Source organism: Bicyclus anynana, chromosome 3 (genome assembly GCF_947172395.1).
Source record: "Bicyclus anynana chromosome 3, ilBicAnyn1.1, whole genome shotgun sequence".
NCBI lineage: Eukaryota > Metazoa > Arthropoda > Insecta > Lepidoptera > Nymphalidae > Bicyclus > Bicyclus anynana.
In genome coordinates this window covers 6954822-6980134 of record NC_069085.1, presented here as the reverse complement: position 1 = coordinate 6980134, position 25313 = coordinate 6954822, and the positions used below count along the sequence as shown (strand labels likewise).

The window sequence follows — 25313 nt, the reverse complement described above, 5'->3', positions numbered from 1 at the left end:
TCGTACTCGACTAAAATACTAAAGTAGTCCGAACTAGGCCTAAGTTCAAGTTACATGTATAGTGTCTAAGCATCTACAGTTTAATATTATAGACAATAGAAAACCGGTTTGTCTTGTACCACAGATTGACTAATTAACTTTTATTTTCAAGTTGTACTTGTACTTGGAAATATTTAACTATTTGTGATTTGTCAATGTCAAATAATTTATATTTGTGATTTGTGGATGGAAATTGGTATAAAAATTCGAAATCAATCTATTGAGAATATAAACGATATTAAATTAGTTCTATAAAGAAAGGGAGCGCACAATTACTTTCAACTAATAACAACATTATAAATAATCTTCTATCATGAATCCATGTTCTGCGGCAGCTCCACAACAAGATACTGAAGGTGACGGCAGATGGAATAGCATTGTAAGTATTAAAAAGCTTTCGTATTCGTGTACCTTTGTAATTTTCTAAATTTATTTCTTCCTGTTTCTATCAGTTAGGGAAAAAATATAAAAGTAACAGGTTAGAAAAAAGTTTAATACTTCCATCATAAACAATAACTTATACCTAAATATTTTACATTACAGCACAACAGATTCCTTTCGGATGCCAAAGGAAAAGACGCAGACGTTATTTTCATAGGAGATTCCATATTACAAGCTCTAGAACACACTGAAGTTTGGAATCAATGGTTTGCACCACTCCATTGCCTTAATTTTAGCATTCACAAGGATCAAACTCAAAATGTATTGTGGCGTATAAAAAATGGTGAACTTGATCATGTTGATGCAAGAGTAAGTAATTAAATCTTGTCTATATTTTGATCCTACTGAGAAAATTGCAACAATTTTTACATTTTTATTGTAATAGTTGATGGAACTAGCAGATGGCCCACCTGATAGTTAAGTGGAAGATCATAGCCTATAATAGAGCAATACCTTCCTTAACAGCCTAGGTTTATGTTATAATACTTCTGACTATCTTGTTGATGTAGCGGCTCTGCAGATCTTCAAGAGGTCCCTGTATCCCACTGCCTAGATTTCTTATCCAATACTGGTCGCCCCTAGGTACAGCATCAGTTTCTTGGCTGGGAAGACTGGGACACAACAATCTTGCTTGGCTGCACTTAAATCTTTAAAACTATGCTACAGATTTTGATATGGTTTTTTAATAGATAGAGTGATTGAAGAGAAATGTTTATATGTATAACTAGTGACCCGCCCCAGCTTTGCAAGGTTGCAATGCTGATACTAAATAAACTACATATAAACTCTGAATGTTGTATATTAAAACATAGCGGCCCGCTCCAGCTTTGTACGGTTATCATACTATCACACTAATATTATAAAGGTGAATATTTATGTGCAAGTGTGTTTGTATGTTTGTTCCACCTTTACGCTGCAGCTACTGAAGCGATTTGGCTGAAATTTAGAATGGAAACAGATTTCACTCTGGATTAACACATAGGAATACGAAACATACTTTTCATTCCAGTAAAATCCATGGGACCCCTGGGATTTGTGTAAAACTGAATTTCACACAGACGAAATTGCGGGCGTCCGCTAGTTATATAATAAATGACACTTTATTGGAGATTGTAATGGTTCAGTCATCAAATTTTGGGTCCAGCAATATATTGTATGGTTCTCCTTTACAGTTTTGTCCATTTTTTAACTATAATTTACATTTATTTACAGGTAATAGTGCTGCATGTTGGAACCAATAATGTAGATCATACACCTGAACAAGTCTGCGAAGGTATCTTAGAAATAGTCCACACTATCAGGGAGAAACATCCAAGTGTTTATATTGTGTTACCTGTAAGTATACAATACTTATTCTTTAACTTTTCACATTCTTTGTGCTTACACTGAATTAAATGACTTGTATTTTATCAGTAAACCAATCCTACTTAGTTGGTTTAAGAAGTTTAATATTTTCTCATATTAGAGAAACAGACAAAATATTTCGTTATTTTTATCTCGAAGACTGGATTTGTCTGTAATCTGGAATTAAGGCTAAATCCATCTGATGTTTTTTGACAAAATCCCATTAAATAACAAACAACAATGGTTGCCCAAACAATAAATTAAAAAAGCCAGACAAAGGCTAAAAGAAGTAGATATAGCAAAACTCTAAACAATTAGCAATAATGTTTCACTCTTCCAAAATACATTAAAGAGTAAAAATTTACTAAAGAAATAGTAAATTTTCAGATTTTGTTTTTAAATAATGTGTTTTCATTCACAGAGTCTGCTCCCAAGGGGTCAGTATCCAAATGTGTTAAGAGAAAAGAATGCCAAAATCAATCAACTTTTGCGTGAAAAAGTTGCTTGCATTAATAAGGTAGAAATGGTGACAATAGATAAAGGTTTTATACAAAATGACGGAACAATTAGCCATCACGACATGCACGACTACCTCATACCAACAAATGCAGCTTGTAGGAAGGCGTTTGAACCAGTCTATGATCTCTTACAACAGATATTATCTGAAGGTGAACCTGAAAAAGACTTGACACCTTCCGAATAACAGTAGTTTATGAATAAAAGACACTCGGTTGCTTTTTATTGCGCAAGGCAGCAAGCTTATTGTGATTATTATATTAGTACTTAAATTTAGCTTTTTTATCTTAAATTTAAGCATCAAATATTTTTATATTAATTTATTTGTTTTTCTGTTTTAATTTTACATTCCAAAATTATTGATAATTTTATACATTGGCTGTGTTATTGTTATGAGGCCTGCAAAATTATAATGCATTAAGAAATATTAATTTACTATTCATACTGGCACTTAATAATATTGGATAGTATTTATAAAAAATGAACTTAAAAACACAAAAATGTTTCAGGGCTCTTTGCTTGTAACTATGTACCATATCTAAGAAACTGCCCAAATGTGATCTATACAATTATATATAATACAGTAAAAATGCATTCAGATTGATCAATCTCTTTCAGCACTTGTGTTTAACACGTTCAGTGCCACCGACTCGCCCGGAGAGTCCACGTAAATTTTATTCCAGCGCCGTAGACTCGCCTCGCGAGTTCAATGTTTTTGCAATTTTTTTTCAAAATGCATGTGTATTTTCTGCTTAAAATAATACTGAAGACTAAATATACACTAATCTAATGAATAACGTGGTGGGCCGGGTGTGCAGACCCAGTTTATAATCGAAAGAAAATAAACTATTCTGCAATGCCTTGAACTCGCTAGGCGAGTTCACTAACATAGATTCTCAAACTTTTATAAATGAAATATATAAAAGGTAGATACTTTTATTTTCATTTTACCAAAAGTCACATTCACTCGTAAAACAACGGCGGATTGTGTTCGACACCTTGTAGGGGCTCGAATTTGGTGTTCACCAAATGGGTACTTCTAAGTTTTTGAGTCTGTCCTTGCGTTTTTGTTAAACGAACGGTGCAGAAAACACAAACTCAACTCTCGGTCTATTACTTTAAGAGTTACAACTAAAAGAGGATCCCTTCGCATTGTTAAAAATTGCCGGCAAAACAAAAGGAACCGGTATTTTTTATACTACTATCGTTAACAACTGAGTCTTAGGGCCATAAATCATTTCTCTATATCTATCTCGCTTGCACTTATGGGTCTTATGGAGCCGTCTAGTGAAGGGTGTAACAATGAAAGACATATTATCGATAAGTAAAGTTTATTATCGTATCTTGTTCACAAAATTAAAAAAATTAACAATATTTGATTTAATATAATACATATTTCATATTATATAATTATTAACTAAATAAAATTAATCTTCATCTGAGTCTTCATCATCAGAATCTTCGTCTTGTAAATTTGTTCTTCGTATACAGGTACTGCCTGATTGTGATACTTCCGTCTTGATTCGGTCCACTGTCGCTCTGCTCACACCACAAACAAATGCGGCCATTTCACGTGGTTTGTTGAAATTTAGAGAAGCCACTTTATTCGGATCACTTTTCAATTCATTGAGAAACAGGAATACGTTGTGAATCAGTGTTCGAGCTTGAGGGCTAATATCGCCATGTAATTTCTTCAGATCAACGTTAGAAAATAAAGTATCCATAGTGCGCAACGAGTAACACATGAATGTATTTATTTAATTGCAGTAAACACATTTATAGCAAAAAAAATACGCAATGCAATTACATTAGAAACCGACCAATCAGAATCGTCCAAATCATTATTGACTCATCATTAGCACGTGCGCAGGTAGCCGTTTATCGATAATTAGGGTGCGCAGGTAGGCGCGCTGCACATTCCTATCTTTTTTGACTTTTATGACCGGACGACTCAGATGATAACGCGCATACTATAACATGAACGCTCTGGTTAGTAAGCAATAAAAGCACTGATAACATTGTTTTTGCCAAGCTCTCATTGGTCAATCTCGAGTGAAGTGTTGTAACAAACCCGACTTTCTTTATATATAGATTAGTGTTAAGCACGACCCTTTCCTTATCGCACGCGTATATTTGTTTTCTATCATTGTGACTTGGCTTTCGAACTTTACTCAAAACATCTATACATATAATAAGAAAATCTGTTTATAAAAACAATATAAGATATCAACAATAATCAGTATTTGTAAGATTGAGAGCCACTGCATAAATTACGAAACAAACTTACCTTTTCGTTTATTTATAGTGTTTCTTGCCATTTTCTTTTTGTTAAATTACACCATATACTAGTTAATTGCTTTAAACACGTAACGTACACTGTCACGGCCACAAAAATAACAGAACATAGTTTTTACCCTAACGCAATGCCACTGAACTCGCGTGGCGAGTCGAATGATTCGTATCGCAGCGCCGGCGACTCACCTAGCGAGTCCAACGTAAAATGTAGGCGGCTCCCGAGAAAACATCGTGAAAATCGTAGCGGTAATGAAAGTGTTAAGAGCACAAGGAAGAAGATTGACTTAAACAATCTATTCTAAAGTCTTTTTGACAAAGCAAAATGGTAGGTATAGTGGTAAGATGATAGACCAAGTACTTTGTGTCTGACAGAGCATTATCTTGCAGTCAGTTTAAAGACAGGCGTCCACAGATCCGCATGTTGGATGTGATTGTATCCATACAATGCAATGATGTTAAATACTGTTAGATGTGTTACTAGGTCATGAAAAATGAGGCGCTCAAAAGAGGAAATTTCCACATCTCAATGTTAGTGTTGTGGTCAACAGTGAATGTTATTTAAACAAATAGTACCTAAATATTGTCTACAATTTTCAGGATCCGTGAACACACTTGTATGATTTTCTATGCAAAGAATACTACAATCCATTTGATGTGATACGTCTGATATGTACAATGTGCTGTGGACGTCTACCATTGCACATCAATATGCCTGTCAAATGTTTGTACATTTAATCACTTTACTAATAAACCAAACAGATTAAACTATAAACAACTTGCATTTCAGAATGTTAAAAATTAATGAGAATTACAAAATCATTTTCCACGATTTTTTTATTGTTAGTTATTAGTAAAGTCAGGGCTGTAGCAATATTTAAATAAGCAACAAATGCTTGCATTGAAATAATATTCTCATAATAAATAATATTTTTTTAGTGATTTACCTACTTAATTTTCTTGTATGGCAGTTTATAAATAATAGGTACAATCCTTACTAGTTAATAATGTGACCTCACAATTGAAACCATGTCAATATTAGCCCCGTAAAGTAACTTTTTAACTGCATAATATTTATTCATTGCAATATAATAAAAGAAACCACATGTTTATTCAAATCATGCACCCAATTAAGCAATAATAAAACAATATATTGGTTCTAATTCAGTTATATACTACTGAGTTAACCAATCTTTAAGTTGTGAAGAAATTTTATATAATTTTATAATAAACTCTCTTTTAGTAGTTTTATGTATGACTGGATTAGCACAGTCATGCAAATCCAGTTATACATAAAACTACTAAAACATTTGAGGTGATTTTGAAAAGTATACCTAGAACAGGGTTGTTGTACTTATTTTGTACATTAATGAAAGTTCCAGTTCAACTATTTTGTATAATTATCAATATGTGAATAAATGTGTCAGTATAGCTTGGCAAGTTCGATGATGACACTCCTATGATATGCGGGCGACGGGGGGGGGGGGGGGAGCGGTTGTGACGTTGTGCGCGCGGGGCGGAGGGAAGGACTGCACGGGTATGAAGTCGTACGCGCGGGGCATCGCTACCCGGCCTCCGCGGAATATCGGGAGTGTTACGAATGAATTTGCCAAGCTATAATTCAAATGCTGAATTTTTGCATGAATGTAATGAGTGTGGGCCGAGGAAAACAGAATTATGGTAATCAAAATGTTTTATTTTTGTAAGATGTACATTTCTTATTGTGAAATTGTGGCTAACCAAAGATTTCTACACTTTGTAAACCAAAGCATCAATTATTGTTTCAATCTGGTTATATCTAAATAGAAGGTGAAAGGAAACAGTCTTAGATTAGTTGTAAGCTATAGCATGTGCATTTAGTGACATATTGGGACAGGTAATAATAAGCGTAGTTGTGTAATGAAACAAATTTGAAAAAAAATATTTGGAGCTCATTCTGTAATTAGAGAATTGAAGATTTTCATTCAAAGTTTCCATTATGATTTTTAGAAAATCATGTGACTGATCTGATTATAGCTGTATTTTCAGTTACTAATGATTGTAAGTTATATAACTATGTATTTTGAAGTCTCAGGTTCAACCTCTATTTATTATATAAGTAAAACAATACTTGAATTGTAAACAAAATTTATTGTCCTAAGAATATATACCTACTATACAGCAATTATTTTGTGGTACTATTATAATATTATACTCGAGATGCCAAACAGTGCTTGAATCTCAAATGTGATTATTTATTTGCATGAATGAATTAGCTTGAAAGTAAAAACGCATCTTCTATAACATTTCTTTAATTTTTCCCACATATCATTAATGAGGATTAAAACAATAGCTCAACCATTTTGAATTATTTGCATTTAGCTGTCGATTAATTACTAATTCAACAAATTAATATCTGTTCAATAGTCTAGTGTAATACAAACTAAAAGGTAACATAGGATTACCTAATAGTAATGATTTATCAAATACATTGAAATTTTTCTTTTGCAATTTTATTAAATACTTATCCACAGCAATAGCTGGGAGAAATAACTGATTACATATCTTTGGTACTTCAATTTTTCTTGCCTGAAATAAAGGAAGTTGAAAATAAAAATTTAATTTATTATATATAAATATATAACTTGGACTTTTAAAATTATTATAATAATCTCATAATATAGAAAAAAACAAATTTCTACACAAATCTGGGTATATAGGGTAGTTTATTAGTTATCTCACCTTTTCTAAATGACTATTAGCTCTACTAGCTATTTCAAATATAACATTCCTCATGTTCTCACTGTCAGTGCCCCTTAGAACTGACTGCTGGCTGACTTGATACTTCATCAAAACCTCCATTGGCAAACATATTGTTTTGTGGTGATTTGATACATGCACAGACCTGAAATAATTTACCAAATAACACACACAACTAATTAATGAACTGTAGTTGATCAATTCTAGTGTAGAGATAATAAATTGGACCTTAAAGCAGCACTTTCTTTTATCTTGGAAAAATCCAGTAGCAGATTTACCAGTATGCTAAGTTGGCTCAAGCCTAGGACAGCAGATTTTAGGGGGCAGCAAATTTTTCCCAAATAACTTTTTCTTCTACAGAAATAAAAAAAAAAGGAACGATAATTTTAATATTTTAGTCATGTAGTAAAGTATTAAAACTTGCAATTTTATTGACACAATTTACAATCGTTTTTATTGCAAACTAGAGTTCAGTAGGGGCTGCAAAAATTCAATAGCCTACTGGCGGCTAATTTACAAATACGCCACTGGAAAAAAAAAATACAGAATTTTTGAAAAACACAATATTATTAAAAATTCCAATGAACTAGTAAAAACTGACCTAAGTATGTTAACTATTCCTTGAGCCTTGCCCAAATGTGATGCAGCATGATCAGCATGTACATTTGCAACTCCCGCAATAGAAAGTAAGAGGTAATAAATAGTAGAAACTGTGTTTTCTGTGTATGTCTCTACATCTTCTAGTGACTTGAAATATTTTGTCTTCAATAACCCCGTCCGGGAAGAGATGAGCCTTTCTACATAGCGTCTTGGTAGCTTATATGCTGCACATACCTGCAAATTATTATTTCTTTATTACTCTCAGTCTGATCTTCCCAAGATTGTATAGAAACATGTCACTTGATATAACAAAACTGTTAATAAACTATATTTTATAGTATTTGTTACTTTTTTAATACAAAATAGGGGAACCTTATTTAATTCTTGAGTTACAGGGTTAGCTGGTACACTGGCTGAGTTCTGTTCATAAATAACGCCAACGGCATCTTGCCAGAATTGCAATCTCAAGGCTGCTGTCATAGGATCCGTAGTTTGGTCCTGAACTCTCGCTATTTCAGCGTTGAAGGCTCTTACTACTAAAGCTGGAGATCTCAGCGTCCTGCTCAAGAGTAGAGTAGCCAGATAGTTTTCATAATCGTGCTGTCTATCTGCAATAATGTTGAAGTACGAGAGGAGATTCTTTATTGTTATTGAAAAAAAGTTAATGAAAAATATGACAAATGTTATATGGAAACTCCCCCAATTGTGGTAACAAGTGTAAGTTTTCTTATTACATATCTAACTATTCAAATTAAAAGTACAACACATATGTAAAAAAAAGGAAATTAATGGATAATTTATAATTTAGCATGATGGATACCTTACAATAGTCGCACAATATTCTAAAGATTTTTCATTTATAGATGCCTGCTGGGTTAATAATCTCCTTGAGACACTAATTCGAGAATTCAAGCGTAAAATCATGATTCCATTCAAATTATTAATGTTGAATTATAATTTAAATATTGTTATTAAAACCACAGACCACAAATGAAGATTATAACATAACCTACAAATCGCGTTTTTAATCTGTTGAAAGAAATGACAAATGAACTATTTTATTTATCTGTGGCATAAATATTTTTTTAAATGACCAGCATTTATAGCTCTGCGTTCTAGCCTTTTTGGGAGTCTATAATGGCGCTCCATTAAAGCCTAGTTCGGACTACTTTAGCATTTTAGTCGAGTAGCGTACTAAACTACTTGATACTGCTAAAAATTCGATCGCACTTTGTTCGAGTACAGTTCACAAGTGAGTGGTGGTTTGCATGATGTGCAACCTACAACGCAATAAAGTAAATATACTGATGAAGCTAAGCACAATGGCTATCATAGAAGAAGTGGATGAGGAAAGTGTAATTAATAAAAAGAAGCTATGGGTACGAAAATGGATCAAGCAGGAGCAAATACCTAATGAACTCGAGTAATTCGCCAGGTTCGGACTTGTTTAGCCGGTAAACCAATGAGCATGGACGCGTCACGCGTGGTGGAGGTGCTACTCGCCCGTTAAAATAGAGTAAAACGGATTGACTCGACTAAACTATTTTAGTCTAACTTACTTATATTTATATTTGAACTAACCTACTCGACAAAATTTTTGGTGTTCAGACACGTTTAGCAGCAAAATTTTAAGTTACTCGACTAAACTGGTAAATTAGTCTGAACAAGCCATATAGTCGAATACGAACAATTTTTGGATTTACCGCCCAAAAATCGTTCGTACTCGACCAAAATACTAAAGAAGTATGAACTAGGCCTAAGGCCAAAATACAAATGAAAAGCCTTTTCTAACGGCGGCATTTCCATTATTTTTTTATATTTAATGTGTCATGAGTATAGATGTAAATAAACCGATTTAAAACGTTTTAAATAAAATTCTGCGGTTTTTAACCACTATAAACGGTTTAAAACTCGACTACGAAAGTAAAATAAATGTGTTTTATACTTCAACCTGATATGGCCCCAGACCGTGGCTACGGTTGGGCATCTTACGCAAGCACAAACATAGATTTCGCGACGAAGTCGCGGGCATCTGCTAGTTAGTTAATAAAATAATGACGAAGTTATGAGGTAGGTAGTTAAAAAAATAAAAAAAAATAATAAAAACAAAAAATAATAATAAAAAAACCATACGCGTAGAATTCAGAACCTCCGTATTTTAAAGTCGGTTAATAAGATAGATTTCAACTCATGAATAAAAATCCGTATTGAAAAGAATCAATAAACTATTTTATTGATAAAAATACGTTAAAAGTATTCCCGATTTATTTAAAAAAAATCGAGTATAACATGGATCACAACATTATTTTAATTCGGCAATATTTCGCACTGAAGTCACTGACATTGCTCAGCGAGTCGCGAAGCTGAAATGGCAATGTGCAGGCCTTATAGTTCGAAGAGCCGATGGACGTTGGAGTCCCAAGGTGCTGGAATGGCGACCCCGCACCGGAAAGCGCACTGTTGGTCGACCCCCCACTAGGTGGACCGAGAATATCAAGCGGGTTGCAGGGAGCCGCTGGATGCTGGCGGCTCGAGATGCTTGGAGGTCCATGCAGGAGGCCTATGTCCAGCAGTGGACGTCTATCGGCTGATAAGGTAAGGTAAGTATTTAGCAAGTTTAGTATCTCGCAGGGACCCCGGGGAATAAACCACTAAGCCTACTTGAAATAAATGATTTTTGAATTTTTTACATTAATTTTTAAAGCTAAATGCTTCATATCCAGGAATTTAAAGCATTATTCAGAATTATTCTAATTATTTAAATAACAGGCGCAGTGTTTACTTGTTATGTTTTCGCTAACAAACAAAATAATTAATATTTATGATTCTTCCTTGTTTATGTTTATAGCAACTTATTAGAAAACCCATGGACCTAAAAAAACACACTTAACATAGGTAATTGACAATAGGTACGTAAACAGGTACGCGTATCTACAATATTTTCATTTTTAACCCCCAAAGCAAAGAGCCCCTCTCTTTCATATATGCGTATATATAGATAACTCTGTGTCAATTTTAATGCGGTTTATTTTTAGTTGAAACCTGGTTTTCCTGCGATGGTTAGAAATGTTTCATCAAAACCAGATCAGTCCTATAGATTAAAGGGGTCTTGTAGGACGCGGTTAGTAGAATATGTGTTTCCAAAGTCTAGCTCCATAAATAAATAAGCGACCGAATTCAAATCCAAGAGGTCTGGAGTTTGATTCCCGTTAGAATATTCTTTTAGCCCTCTGACATTGTGTTTATGCGAAAAGTGTTCTTAATCTTACGAGTAGGTACCTATCTATTAATTTACAATAGGTTGGGGGTTGATTAGTTTTGGCGATATCTTAGGCGCAGTTGGTATGGCTGTGGATCTCAACAGAGAGGTTCTGGGTTCGATTGCTAGCTCGTGCCTGTTTAGGATTTCATAATTTCTAAATTGTAAAATCTGGTTTGATGGTAGGCTTCGTGGCTAATTTCCACCCTGCCGGCAAAGATGTACCGCCAAGCGATTTAACGTTCCGGTACGATGCCGCATAGAAACCGTCAAAGGTATGCGTAAAATAAACTTGTACCTTTTTATGTTAGCCCGCTTCCATCTTCTTCACTTAACATCAGATGAGACACTAAAGGGCCTACTTGTCATTCAATAAAAAAATATTCACGTAAGATATAATTTAACAAGATTTGTCGTATACCAATGTTTTTTTAACATAATCACGTCCTTCTTATTAGGTTATTTATGGGTCGGGAAAACGGCAACATAACTTTACTCGTGACTTCGCTCATCTTTAATTTTTTTTTATTTCACGGGAACAAGTAGGCATATTTCTTGGCGTAAGAAAGCAAAGTACTTGTGCTTCCTAGGCCAACTGTAACTCCAACGATGTGCATTTCATACCTACCTACTTAGTACTTACGTTCAAACGCACTACCTCCTCCAGTATAAAAGTGTTCAGTCAGAACAAATATGGCTTATTTCGAGTTAATTTTCGTGTGGATTGCACATGACCCGATAGGAAATCCACTAAACCTTTAACTTTAGAGAAAATCTAAAACGAATCTACTGTTTATAGTGGATATTATAATGGTGTTATTATTTATTGCATAAGTGTCGCAGTTAGCAAGGGAGGAATATTTAAATAACAGGCTTTACTGTCGTCATCTCATAAACATTTTCAAACCAGTTCCACCACTTGGATGTTAATATCAGTCAAATGTATTATTGATACAAAAGTGAGGTGTATCGAAAGGTAGACACTATTCTTATTCAAGTGTTGACGCAGATATTAATATTCCGCTTGTTTTGTGCCCATGTCGCGCATTCGTAGCAGCCAGGAGTGGGAGGTCCGTGCGTCCACCCTAGCGCGTAAGACCACGAACCCCATACGCCAGATTGTGGAGCACTTGCAAGTGGAACCGAATCCTGAGAAGGAACTGATTGCTCTCTCAATCGGTAAGCTCTTGAAAACCTGTTCTAAGTATTGCGCAGTAGCACACGTGAAAAAATATTTCAGAAATCGACGTATAACTTTTAAGTGCATGAAAATTGTATTGATTTATTTCGAAAAAGGGTTGCCTGGAATGACGACAACAGCCAGGAATGGATTTTATAAGATTACAAAACATTAAGGTTTATTAATTTCTTTAATACATTTGAATCTAAATTGACTTATTTTTAAAACTGAAACAAGTCAAATTCTGCATTATTACAAAATATTAGTTGGAGGGCATTATATAATCGATACTGAAGCTATAAATATTTTTTTTTGTTTTTTGTCTGCCTGTCTGTCCATGTTTTTGTTGACCGAGCATCACGCTGAAACTATACTGAATACACATGAAACTTGCCACGATTTGAGACCATAATTAGAAGAAGAATAGGAAAATTTTTCTGTCGCGATAATAAAATCAGAAGGGGGTGAAATAGGGGTTGAAAGTTCGTGTCGATAGTTATTCATTTTTATAGTTACTATTGTACAAATCGGTACGTGTAACTATCAAAAAAAATATTAAAAATATTGCCATACAAAATTTTAAAAAATTCTACACATAACCACAGAAAATATATGTACAAGTGTTTTAATAAAACTCGTTTATATTTTCAGTTAACATGTGAAAATATAAATAGGGGAAATTAAATAGGGGTTGATAATTTACATCGATTTCCACGCGGACGAAGTCTTGGCTAGGCCTAAAATAATAATAATTAATTAAAATAAAATATAGTATGACCGTTAGAGCATGTTCTTAGTCATTCTAAAAGCGTCAAAGATATAATTGTCATTGGGCCCAGGACAGTGGTGGATTTACCAGCAGGTTAAGTAGGCTGGAGCCTAGCGCGGCAGATTTACATGGCGGTAAAGACCCAGAAAACTTTATCTTCTACAGAAATAAAGAAAATGTAACGATAATTTTAATATTTTAGTCCTGTACGCCCTGTACAGTCCTGCTAAAATATTAAAACTTGCAATTTTATTAACACAATCTAAGGTAATAATTGTATTGATTCGATACCTATCGAATTTCAGAGTTCCGTAGGAGCTACAAAAATTTAATAGCGGCAAAGCGGCGGCCTACTGCCGGCAAATTTGTAAATCCTCTACTAGCCCAGGAGCAAAATTTATTCATGACTTTGTGTATGTGATATTTATGTAGAGCGGACAATACTATAAATTCGGCGATCTATAGTGGCAGTGCTAAATTTGACATTGGTTGCCCCCTACTGACCTCTAAAATTAGACACACTGTTCACAATAACGTTATTTTGTTTTTGGGAATAATATAATTATTTATTACAGGTTTTTGAGCATATTACTAAGCTAAGAAAAGCAAAGCTTTGTTTTTATTGCACTTCCTTTAGGGTGTGGTAGGCTAAGAAAACTAGTCATGTACGATGTTTTTTTAACATAATTTTTTTTTGCAATTTTGCCGCAATTTTGCCGCCCTAAGCTACAGCTGTTTAATTGCTTCTATGGTAAATCCGGCACTGCATGGTGCTAATCATAAAACATCTTATGTCGATCTTAGTGCTCTCCGAAGCACGAGGGCGTAACATCATCCATCTCCCGGCTGAGAATTTTTACTGAAAATTTCTTAGGAGAAGGAAAAGTCTGTAGGTATTCCTTGACCCTTGAATTAAATTAATTTGATCGAAATAGTATACAGGATGTTGCTCAAGTAAGTCTGTCTGTCAGTCTGTTACCTTTTCACGGTTAAACAGCTGAACCCATCAAGATGAATTCTGAATTCTGGTAATAAGATAATAGGAACTTGTAGCAGAACTTGTGCTACTTTTTATCCCTAAAATGAAAAGAGAAGGGGATGAAATAGGGGTTGCAAGTTTGAATGGAAAGTCGTTAGTTTTTAGAGTTACAGTTGTGCATCAATCTTGAAAAAATATGTGATTTAAGATTTTTTTAATTGTAACCTCATAATGGGGCTTGGGGTTTATGGGGCTTAAACAGGGGTTGAGCTTTTTTATGACAGTCTGTCATCTAAAATTTTTATTAAAATTAAAATTTTATTTACAGTAATAGATTCATTGACTATTGTTAGAATGTGAAATGTAAAGATGATAAAAATTTCAACCCTTAAAGGGTTGAAAAAATCCTTACTTTTCTTTCCTTTCATTTCTTTTTTTACCTTTTCTTTTCTTCCCGTTTTTCTTTTCATACTTTTTCTTTTAACTTTTCAGACCTATCTTTTCTTGCTATTCCTTTCTTTTAATTTTTTCCTTTCTTTTCTTATCTTTTGTATTCATTTGAAGCGGTTCCATAGTCATCATGTAGGTACAAATGCTATGGCCAAATTCTGGAGAAATTAAGGGAATATTTTGTATAGTAACTGAATTCAAACTCACGAGGAAGACCTTAGATAATTTTGAATTCAATTCAATTAAACCTACCGACCTAATTAAACAGAATAATGACGTTATTTTTCACTATTTAGTTGATTAGCTAGGTTTTTGTGTTATTGAAATCGTCTGATTTTTTTTCAAGTTATTTTCGCGGTTATAATATACATTATCGTTAAAATGTATATAAATGAAAATCAAATGCCACTTTTCGTTGTAATTTTATAACTCAAAAATGGACTCACCTATCCAAACCAAATGTTTGGTGAAACCTAGGGTAGGTTAGGGAAGGATAGGGTAGGGTAGGGTAGGAGTAGGGTACTTATAGGAAAGAAGTGTGTCAAAGCGAAGCTGGATCGGGTCCGCTAGTGATAAACAAATGGGGATTAAAAGCTGTAAAAGCGAAGTCGCGGGCGTCTGCTAGTTTTCCATAACTCTGTGTTCTAAAATGAATATCTTCGGAGTAAATAATATTTCTTTTGTAAATTGATCTTACAACTAGCAGTGCTACGCAGTTTCACTCACGTAGTTCCCACTCCAGTCGGAATAGGGAGATAATCTTTAGCCTATGTTATTCCCTGATAATGTAGCTTTCCATTGGTGAAAAAAAAAATCAAATCGGTCCAGCCCCCCTAGCCAAGTGGCACGTCGATTCTCTTTCTACGACCGCTAACGCTTCGAAAACTAGAAAAAGGAATGACAGATCTTGATCACGTCACTTATCGATAGCAAAATGTCATTCCCATACAGCTTTCTAGTTTTCGAAGCGTTAGCGATCGTAGAAAGAGAATCGACGTGCTACTTGGCTAGGGGGCTGTAGTTTTTGAGTTTATTCGTTAAATACAACAATACAAATCTTTCCTGTTTATAATATGTACAGATGTAGATATGTTTTATATTTTCCCATGTGTAATTTAATGTTTATTAGTTTATGTGGATAGTAATTATTATTATCATTGTACCAAATTACAAGTTTTTGTGTACCTTATTGTGTGTTTGTAATTAGTGGTGTAATAATACATGACAAGCATCATGACACGGGAACGAAAAAAAAGTTATTTATTAATTAATTACATTAATTAACATTGTTTTTTATTCTATGACAACTGACAAGTTAGCCCTTGTCTTCGGTCCCATCCAACGGTATAGTCTGGCAAGTTCGTTGATGACACTCCCATGATATGCGGGCGTCGGGGGGAAAGACTGCGCGTGCGGGGATGTGAGGTACATCAGTCGTGGGTTTTTCATTCATCGCTACACGCCCCACGGCCTTTAGGAGTGTTACGAACGAAGTTGCCAAGCTATGAAAACGGGCTTATGGAATAGGGTTCTACATCTCTAATGGTTACTACGCGGTATCGTACCGGAACGCCAAATCGCTTGGCGGTACGTCCTTGTGCATTGGGTGGTAACTAGCCACAGCTGAAGCCTAGCACCAGATCAGACATGAGCCAATTTAGAAAAATATGTTGGGAAAAATGTTGGGAATCGAATCCAGGACCCCTCTGTTGAGAACAAGAGCACTATGAACTGCGAAATAAACTTGGATTTTTTTGAAAACTACGTAGATACATTAAAAATTTAATTACGGAGAGCGTATTTACGCTTTTCCGTATATTTTTGCATTATCATTTTTTTTCAGTTAATTGTGAATATTAAACTTTTTATAGTTTTTAATGAGGTTATAATATGCGGAATGCAATACAGGCCATTAAATTTCTTCATCATCAGTTCAACTACACCAAATTGTGCTTAATAAATAAGCTTTAGTGCAAGTTATTATTTCCTTCACCGGATCATAGAACCTCCTTTTTTGAGTCTAGCTGAGTAGAAAGAATATACTAGTTGACGCCGCGCCGTTTCACCCGCGTGGATACCATTCCTGTAAAAATATAGCCTATCGACAAAGAGGCTATCGAACACTGAAAGAAATTTTCAAATCGGCCTAGTAGTTCCTGAGATTAGCGCGTTCAAGCACACACACAAACAAACAAACTCTCCACGTTTCTTAGATCACGAAAGATATCCGTCGTATACAATATCTATCTATAGAATTGCTTTTTTAAATATATTACATTTGATGAATAAATGTAGGCATTATGTTAATTTTTATGGAAAGGAGTATATTAGGTTAGGAGTAACTAGTAAGTCAAGGTTAACACGGTCTACATCTGGTGTATTTTAGGATAGATATCTAAAATACCTACCAATTCTACGAAAAATCACATACTCGTAAATTGAAGAAGATAGTTGAAACATAGGAGCCAGAAGTATCCCTAGAATAAAATAATTAATGACTGATTACTTAATGGGAGCTGCAGGGGATTTAGGCGTGAGCAGAATATTGCCAGAGTCGTGCTCTAATGCTAAAGTAACGTAGAGAGGTTGAACGTTAGGAAATCTAAGATCGCTTTCTGGAAAACCACGCCTTTAGGACTGAGACTCACGCCGAGAGGTCTTGGGTTCGATACCCGCCATCTGAACTATTTTCGTACTCAATCAACATATTGTTCATATTGAAGTAGATTTAACGTTATCGTCCCGTCCGTCTTAATGCATATTTTTCAAGAGTCTCTTCTTATAGTTATACTTAGGTACGGTTTGGTCGAGGAATGTAATTTATTCTGTTGGTTTAAAATCGCATTTACCAGCATGCAATATAGCGCAATGTTGGTCGACTAAATGGACTAGCCGCTGGATGCACGCGTCTCAAAACCGTGTTCTTTGGAAGTGAACAAGAGTCAAGACTACAAGGGGTTAGCAGTGGACCTCGAACGATTAATAATGACCGATGATGAAATGAGCGCATTGACTCTTGAATTGTCGTTATACAGGCGACTTACTAAAATTTAGTAAGTCTTCATTGTCAGTGTTTTTTTAAATCATTATTTTTTATAGGTGACCCAACCACATTCGGAAATCTCAACCCTCCGGATCAGTTATTGCAAGCAGTTCGGGAAAGTATCGAGTTACACAAAAGTCGAGGCTATGCGCCATCGAAAGGACACTATGAGGCAAGAGTTGCAGTGGCCAAGTACAGTGCTCATCAGGGTGAAGTCAGCCCCGAAGACGTAATCTTAACCAGCGGATGCTCCCATGCTATTGAAATGGTTATCACAGCGATTGCAGACTGTGGACAAAATATACTTATCCCTCGACCAGGATTTTCCATATATCAGACATTATCAGAAGGTTTTGGGATAAAAACTAAATATTACAACTTGTTGGTAAGTTTCATTACATTATATTTACATCGTTTGTATTCTTCTTTTCTAGAGATTTAAAACAACTTTTTAACCGACTTCCAAAAAGGAGGAGGTTCTACGTTCGGCTGTATGTATGTTTTTTTTTTTTTTTTTTTTTTTTTTTTTTTTATGTATGTCCAGCGATAATTCCGTCAATTATGGACCGATTTTAAAAATTCTTTTTTTGTTTTGAAGGGTTTACTTCCAGGGTGGTCCCATTTTTTTCATGTCAGGATCTGATGGTGGCATCCTGGAGAAATTGAGGGGAACTTTCGAAAGTTGTAGAGACGGCTAGTGCGTTTGTTAGTGTTTCCATAAGGTATTTTAAACCACTACAACTTTATGAAGGCTTGGAGTTGGTCTGATGATGGAGCCGAAACACAGACGATGGAACTCGTCAACGATTTACAGCAGTCACCTTTTGTTTGGGCTTGATTAATTTGTATTGATGAGTACTTTCCACCTGTATGGGTTGTGACTGTATTAAGGGTCTAGTGATGAAGACGAGGGACAGTGAAGAGAACTCCTCGACGGTTCACAGTAGCTACCTCGTGTTTGGACTTGATAAATTTGTATTGATGAGAACTTTCCACCTAGATGGATTGTGACTGTATTAAGGGTCTGGTGATGAAGACGATGGACAGTGAAGAGAACTCCTCGACGGTTCACAGTAGCTACCTTGTGTTTGGACTTGATAAATTTGTGTTGATGAGAACTTTCCACCTAGATGGATTGTGACTGTATTAAGGGTCTGATGAGGAAGACGAGGGACAGTGAAGAGAACTCCTCGACGGTTCACAGTAGCTACCTTGTGTTTGGACTTGATAAATTTGAATTGATGAGAACTTTCCACCTAGATGGATTGTGACTGTATTAAGGGTCTGGTGATGAAGACGAAGCACAGTGAAGAGAACTCCTCGACGGCTCATAGTAGCTACCTTGGGTTTGGACTTGATAATTTTGTATTGATAAGAACTTTCCATTTAGATAGGTTGTGACTGTACACACGCAGTAGGTATGCTAACACTAAAAATAAAAAAATAAAAATTTTAATAAAAAAAATTCAACCGACTTCCAAGTCAAAAAATAACTAACTAAAAAGCAAAAAATAACATCTTACCTATGTGCTACCTTCTGATCAGTTTGAAGGCGGTGCCAAGCCAGTGATGTTTTAATTAAACACCATTTAACTACAAAATTTCTGTGGTTCTTTCAGAAACAGCTTTAATTAAAACACAACACTGGCTTGGCACCGCCTTCAAACTGATCAGAAGGTAGCACATAGGTAAGATGTTATTTTTTGCTTTTTAGTTAGTTATTTTTTGACTTGGAAGTCGGTTGAATTTTTTTTATTAAAATTTTTCTTCTCTAATGTGTATTAATTAATTGGACCTTTCACAACTTCAAAACGATTAATATTATCAAGGTTAGTCATAATAAGCAAGAAGGATTGTTTGACACCTCACCTTTTGTCGGGGCACGTACCTACCTCTATGCCTCGGTGTCGGTGATGCTAAGCTACAAAAACTTCGCAGCTTCAACTTGCTTATTCGCTAGAAAATATATTTTCTTACAGAATAAAAATAAAATTTACCAGCAAAATGAAAAATTATATTATGCCATACGCCAGTTTTGCAACTGAGAGTTTATGACATCTTGACACCCCTTATGGTGAAATCCGTAGGATGAGCTAAAGATTGAGTTCCAACATCGTATAGTTAATAATACGAAAACTTAACCCTCCTCTGACAATCGGGTAAATATAGGGCGAACTAATTAATTACTCCGCCTTACCAAACTCAGTTGTACTCGTGTGTATGGTTTTCTTACTAATAATAAGTTAAACGTAGAATTTTGATATAATTTAATGTAAATGTAACCATTAACAAGATTCTAGACGCAGAACAAGTTTCTGTTTTATTGTGGATGTTATTTGCATATTTACGCCGCATTCTCCTTACAAATCCTGTATTGTTTGCATGTTTTATTAATGTGTTTTTTTTTTATTGAAGTACATCTGTAACTTTACAGCCTAACGAACATTGGAAAATAGATCTCGATGATTTAGAGAGTCAGATAGACGATGACACAGTCGCCATAGTTATCAATAACCCTTCAAACCCGTGTGGTTCTGTGTATGATAAAGAACACTTGTATGAAATCCTAGAGATAGCATCCAGAAACAAAGTTCCCATCATAGCTGACGAAATATATGAGCACTTTGTATTTGCCGGTCGACAATTCACTCCTATATCTTCAATATCCAAAGACGTTCCTGTATTAACATGTAGTGGATTGACGAAGCGATTTTTAGTTCCTGGTTGGCGAATGGGTTGGGTGGTCATTCACGATCGAAATGACGTTCTGGGAAAGGAAATAAGACTGGCTTTATCTAACTTGTCAATGAGAATTCTCGGACCTAGTGCATTAATACAAACTGCATTACCGGCCATTCTAGAATGTACGCCGCAAAGTTTCTTCGATGAAGTGTTGTTGTTTATCGAGGTGAGTGGAAATCTTATTGCTCGCTGTTGTTGTTGTTGTTTTCTGGGAATTAAATTAAAATAAGATTCATAATAGAAGTAGGTACCTACGGTTACAACTCTGGACTCAAATCCGTCTGTCCGAGGTCTGGAGTTCGATCCCCGCCCGTAGGTTAGGTTGTTGTCTGTTGTCTTTACTATTTCTAGTCTAAGTTATCGCTTACTTGATGAGATAGGAGAATATTTATTGATATGGTTAGAAGATCTACTTTGTAAAGTAAATTAGACTGTAGAAGTAGACTAATTTGAATTATCTTATAAAGTGTAAATATTAAAGACATATATCGGTAGATCTATAACTACCTATTAGGTACCTACGTATATTGTTGTATATAATTCAGTAAAGTTAAATGAATGCCTACTTTCTACTATACTTAGTACCAGATCGTTGCTAAGGCAAGCTAGTTTACAAGTTAACAACTATAAATAAAGAGCGTCATAAAGTTGTAATGCATTAGCTATATCTCCAATAACCTCTATTTATTAGTCCTCTAAATTTCAGGACGTCTAAACGAATATTTTGTATTCAATAAATTGATATGAATAATAATAATCATATTCGTTACAGTTTTTGAAAGAAAATACATTTTTGGCGCATGCCTTTTCACATCAGTGTTTCAACGTCGTTCAACAAAAGACCGTTAAATTTATGATAATGCTGACAATTTGCTTTCAGACACAAGCTAAACTGGCATACAAAGAGTTGCGAGTGGCGCCAGGCCTGCGACCCATTGAGCCACAGGGAGCGATGTACATGATGATAGAAATTAAAATGGCTCTATTCCCTGAGTTCAAGGACGAATGCCAGTTTGTGGAAAGCCTCGTGGCTGAGCAATCTGTTTTCTGTTTGCCAGGACAGGTACTTTTGATTACCTTGTTTTACTGATATAACTACAAGTAGATACATATTTTATTAATAGTTTCCTAGTCACATGAGCAGTTACTACCGTATTATAAGTATAACCTAGAAGAATAATATTTCATTCCAGTTTGTCATCTATAGGTAGATATTACGTGGTAATATGTAGACGTGGTAGGGTAGGGGTAGGGTAGTTGTAGGGTCAGGGTAGGGTAGGGTAGAATATGGTAAGGGGTAGTGTAGGGGTAGGGTAAGGTAGGGGTAAGGTTGAGTCCCTACTCTTCCCCTGTATGGTAGGGTAGTAGTAGGGTTTCACGCGGACGAAGTCACGGGCGTCCGCTAGTACTTAAATAATGCTTTTTTTTCAAAAAACTTAAAGTTCGAATAAAGACTCGAACACAGGACTTCCTTATTCGAATCTACTTTATCATCATCATAACTAACAGTCGAGCGGCACCAGCGGCTCCCTGCAACCCACTTGACGTCTTCGGTCCACCTAGTAGGGGGCGCTTTCTGGTGCGGGGTCACCATTGCAGCACTTTGGGACCCCAACGTCCATCAGATCTTCAATATATATGCTCTGCCCGTTGCCACTTGAGCTTCGCGCTTTCGACATTTCACAATCTCCCGCAGTATTTACAATTTTTTTTTGTTTTACAGTGCTTCGAATATCCTAACTACATGCGGATTGTATTAACTGTGCCAGAAGATAAACTGCGCGAGGCGTGCCAGAGGATAACAATCTTTTGCAAAGAACATGTAATAGGAGAAAAAAGGAAAGAAATAGAAACAAACGATATAGTGAATAATGTAGAAGTTATATGTGACGACATAACCAATGTCCTATAATTTATTATTTTTTATTTTGTTTTGGTTTATAAATGATTAGACAAAATTTTCTTATGTTTAACAATTTTATTCCCGCACTAGGTGTACTTGCCAGCGTTGCCAGATTTTTATTTGCCACGTCGGGATTTTGGAACATTATGAGTAAAAAAGCGGGATTATTTAGTCGAAAGCGAGACATCTTGAAATAAACCTATAAGTACTTATAATCAAAAGTTTCTGAATCTTTCTATTTGATTTCAAATTACGTTTACGTGACAATATATAGTAAAAATATCCATGTAAAATCACTGTATAAAAATATGATAATGTAAATCAGATTTACCCTATTGTTAAATAGTTGAGTCTTATTCGTCTTTAGAAAGACATTAGCAAACTATGGAGTTTCAAACATGAAGAAGTTACTGTGTCACCCTCCTGCGCTTTCTCAGTACTCTGCACGCACGGTAGAATCATTCCACAAAAGCGGGACTGAGCCTGTCCCGCGCGGGACATTTAATTTTGAATAAAAATCGGGACGTCTGGCAACGCTGTACACCACTCTTGTATTGTCTGAGTCTGTGACCATCTACTAATTTGATTTTACACAATAAATAACTATTTTAGTAATCTACGAGTAATATTTGAGTAATCTACGAGTACCTACAGGAGTTAATAATAGCGGACGCCCGCGACTTGGTCCGCGTGTGCCTACAGTTTTTCAGAAATTTACGAACTATGGATTTTTTTGGCGATAAAAATAACATAAAAGCTTATTGCTTCCGTTAAAAGTCATATTAAAATTCGTTTGCCAGTCCAAAGATAAGCCTGGACAAACAGACTGACAGGTGATAAAAAATTCAAAAAGCTTCTCTGTGTTAGTAAAAATCCGTCGTATACAAATCACTTTTTTAATTACCATACAATGATTTTTTTGTACGATTCACCTTGTACGTCTCATCATAGATTACATAATAGATAATAGTTATACGAGTAGGTACCTAGTATCTACGAAAACAAAACTCTTCGGTGAGTATATTAAGATTGCCTTCGCTTCAAGCATGACATGACTTCACTGACTGACTGATGCAAGACAATGGACTATTTAACCACTTTCGCCATATTAGGGCAAATTATTTACCTTACTTTACGTATTTACCTACTCGTACCAACTGTAACATTTTTTTGGTTGTGAATATGTACTCTACACTAGCAATTAAATATAGGACCTACCCACGTAAACAAGTGTATAGATTTAGATTATTTTTAACCGACTTCCAAAAAGGAGGAGGTTCTACGTTCGGCTGTATGTATGTTTTTTTTTTTTTTTTTTTTTTTTTTTTTTTTATGTATGTCCAGCGATAATTCCGTCAATTATGGACCGATTTTAAAAATTCTTTTTTTGTTTTGAAGGGTTTACTTCCAGGGTGGTCCCATTTTTTTCATGTCAGGATCTGATGGTGGCATCCTGGAGAAATTGAGGGGAACTTTCGAAAGTTGTAGAGACGGCTAGTGCGTTTGTTAGTGTTTCCATAAGGTATTTTAAACCACTACAACTTTATGAAGGCTTGGAGTTGGTCTGATGATGGAGCCGAAACACAGACGATGGAACTCGTCAACGATTTACAGCAGTCACCTTTTGTTTGGGCTTGATTAATTTGTATTGATGAGTACTTTCCACCTGTATGGGTTGTGACTGTATTAAGGGTCTAGTGATGAAGACGAGGGACAGTGAAGAGAACTCCTCGACGGTTCACAGTAGCTACCTCGTGTTTGGACTTGATAAATTTGTATTGATGAGAACTTTCCACCTAGATGGATTGTGACTGTATTAAGGGTCTGGTGATGAAGACGATGGACAGTGAAGAGAACTCCTCGACGGTTCACAGTAGCTACCTTGTGTTTGGACTTGATAAATTTGTGTTGATGAGAACTTTCCACCTAGATGGATTGTGACTGTATTAAGGGTCTGATGAGGAAGACGAGGGACAGTGAAGAGAACTCCTCGACGGTTCACAGTAGCTACCTTGTGTTTGGACTTGATAAATTTGAATTGATGAGAACTTTCCACCTAGATGGATTGTGACTGTATTAAGGGTCTGGTGATGAAGACGAAGCACAGTGAAGAGAACTCCTCGACGGCTCATAGTAGCTACCTTGGGTTTGGACTTGATAATTTTGTATTGATAAGAACTTTCCATTTAGATAGGTTGTGACTGTACACACGCAGTAGGTATGCTAACACTAAAAATAAAAAAATAAAAATTTTAATAAAAAAAATTCAACCGACTTCCAAGTCAAAAAATAACTAACTAAAAAGCAAAAAATAACATCTTACCTATGTGCTACCTTCTGATCAGTTTGAAGGCGGTGCCAAGCCAGTGATGTTTTAATTAAACACCATTTAACTACAAAATTTCTGTGGTTCTTTCAGAAACAGCTTTAATTAAAACACAACACTGGCTTGGCACCGCCTTCAAACTGATCAGAAGGTAGCACATAGGTAAGATGTTATTTTTTGCTTTTTAGTTAGTTATTTTTTGACTTGGAAGTCGGTTGAATTTTTTTTATTAAAATTTTTATTAAGTAAATAAGTACATACAATACAATAACAAAAATATACATATATCACGTTTTGCTTTTTAAAATTCTTTCGAAAATAGCATAATAAAAACAAAAGGTATTTTGTTAAACATTTTATTTAACTTTAGTACATAAGTACCTACAGTAACAGTAAAGCCTTCTTGTCAATCTTTAAGGTATGGTATACCAACTCCTACTCGTACAAGATGGACCGTTGAGGTTAAGTTATTAACCACGAAATTAATGGTATCTAATATCTACTAGATAGAAGTACTTTAAAATTCGATGATGACAAGATCTTTTAACGAATTCAGATTTAAAACACTGAACACCGAGCGTGACTTTTGCTAATATTTGTTTTGTACAGAAATAATGTTATTATGCAATAAATATGTTGTTTTACTCGTATTTGTTTAAACTACCTCTTATTTTCTTTTTATTAATTTTTT

The 25313-nt window shown here is 35.1% G+C and overlaps 3 protein-coding genes across 4 annotated transcripts; 2 read left to right on the top strand and 1 right to left on the bottom strand.

Annotated features, from left to right (window-relative positions):
• The first annotated feature begins 148 nt into the window (after positions 1–148).
• Positions 149–6915, top strand: LOC112048674 (platelet-activating factor acetylhydrolase IB subunit beta homolog). 2 transcript variants are annotated; one of them, XR_008252428.1, is made up of 5 exons: positions 149–418; positions 583–789; positions 1693–1815; positions 2246–2965; positions 4892–6915. XR_008252428.1 is itself a non-coding variant. In XM_024086315.2 (4 exons), exons 1-4 carry the CDS (start codon positions 353–355, stop codon positions 2525–2527), a joined length of 678 nt encoding a protein of 225 aa, XP_023942083.1. In that variant the 5' UTR covers positions 149–352; the 3' UTR covers positions 2528–6915. The 2 variants fall into 2 exon arrangements, 1 of the variants encoding a protein (XP_023942083.1); XM_024086315.2 differs by having other exon boundaries at positions 2246–6915.
• LOC112048669 (NADH dehydrogenase (ubiquinone) complex I, assembly factor 6 homolog) lies at positions 6743–8961 on the bottom strand. Its single transcript, XM_024086308.2, has 5 exons — positions 8792–8961; positions 8344–8575; positions 7973–8205; positions 7354–7516; positions 6743–7200 (listed from the first exon to the last, which is right to left on the bottom strand). The coding sequence occupies exons 1-5, from the start codon at positions 8893–8895 to the stop codon at positions 7021–7023; spliced, it is 912 nt and encodes a 303-aa protein (XP_023942076.2). The 5' UTR covers positions 8896–8961; the 3' UTR covers positions 6743–7020.
• Positions 8962–11898: 2937 nt separating this feature from the next.
• Positions 11899–25156, top strand: LOC112048668 (tyrosine aminotransferase). The gene is made up of 5 exons (XM_024086307.2): positions 11899–12409; positions 17708–18036; positions 20086–20559; positions 21274–21456; positions 22117–25156. The coding sequence occupies exons 1-5, from the start codon at positions 12268–12270 to the stop codon at positions 22303–22305; spliced, it is 1317 nt and encodes a 438-aa protein (XP_023942075.2). The 5' UTR covers positions 11899–12267; the 3' UTR covers positions 22306–25156.
• Positions 25157–25313: the final 157 nt, after the last annotated feature.

Coding starts and splice junctions, on each gene's coding strand:
- LOC112048674 (XM_024086315.2), top strand. CDS start 353: ATGAATCCATGTTCTGCGGCAGCTCCACAACAAGATACTGAAGGTGAC. Junction 419..582: donor ACGGCAGATGGAATAGCATT/GTAAGTATTAAA, acceptor TTTACATTACAG/CACAACAGATTCCTTTCGGA. Junction 790..1,692: donor TTGATCATGTTGATGCAAGA/GTAAGTAATTAA, acceptor ATTTATTTACAG/GTAATAGTGCTGCATGTTGG.
- LOC112048669 (XM_024086308.2), bottom strand. CDS start 8,895: ATGATTTTACGCTTGAATTCTCGAATTAGTGTCTCAAGGAGATTATTA. Junction 8,576..8,791: donor TATTGTGCGACTATTGTAAG/GTATCCATCATG, acceptor TATTGCAGATAG/ACAGCACGATTATGAAAACT. Junction 7,201..7,353: donor CTAATAGTCATTTAGAAAAG/GTGAGATAACTA, acceptor CCTTTATTTCAG/GCAAGAAAAATTGAAGTACC.
- LOC112048668 (XM_024086307.2), top strand. CDS start 12,268: ATGTCGCGCATTCGTAGCAGCCAGGAGTGGGAGGTCCGTGCGTCCACC. Junction 12,410..17,707: donor ACTGATTGCTCTCTCAATCG/GTAAGCTCTTGA, acceptor TATTTTTTATAG/GTGACCCAACCACATTCGGA. Junction 20,560..21,273: donor AAGTGTTGTTGTTTATCGAG/GTGAGTGGAAAT, acceptor ATTTGCTTTCAG/ACACAAGCTAAACTGGCATA.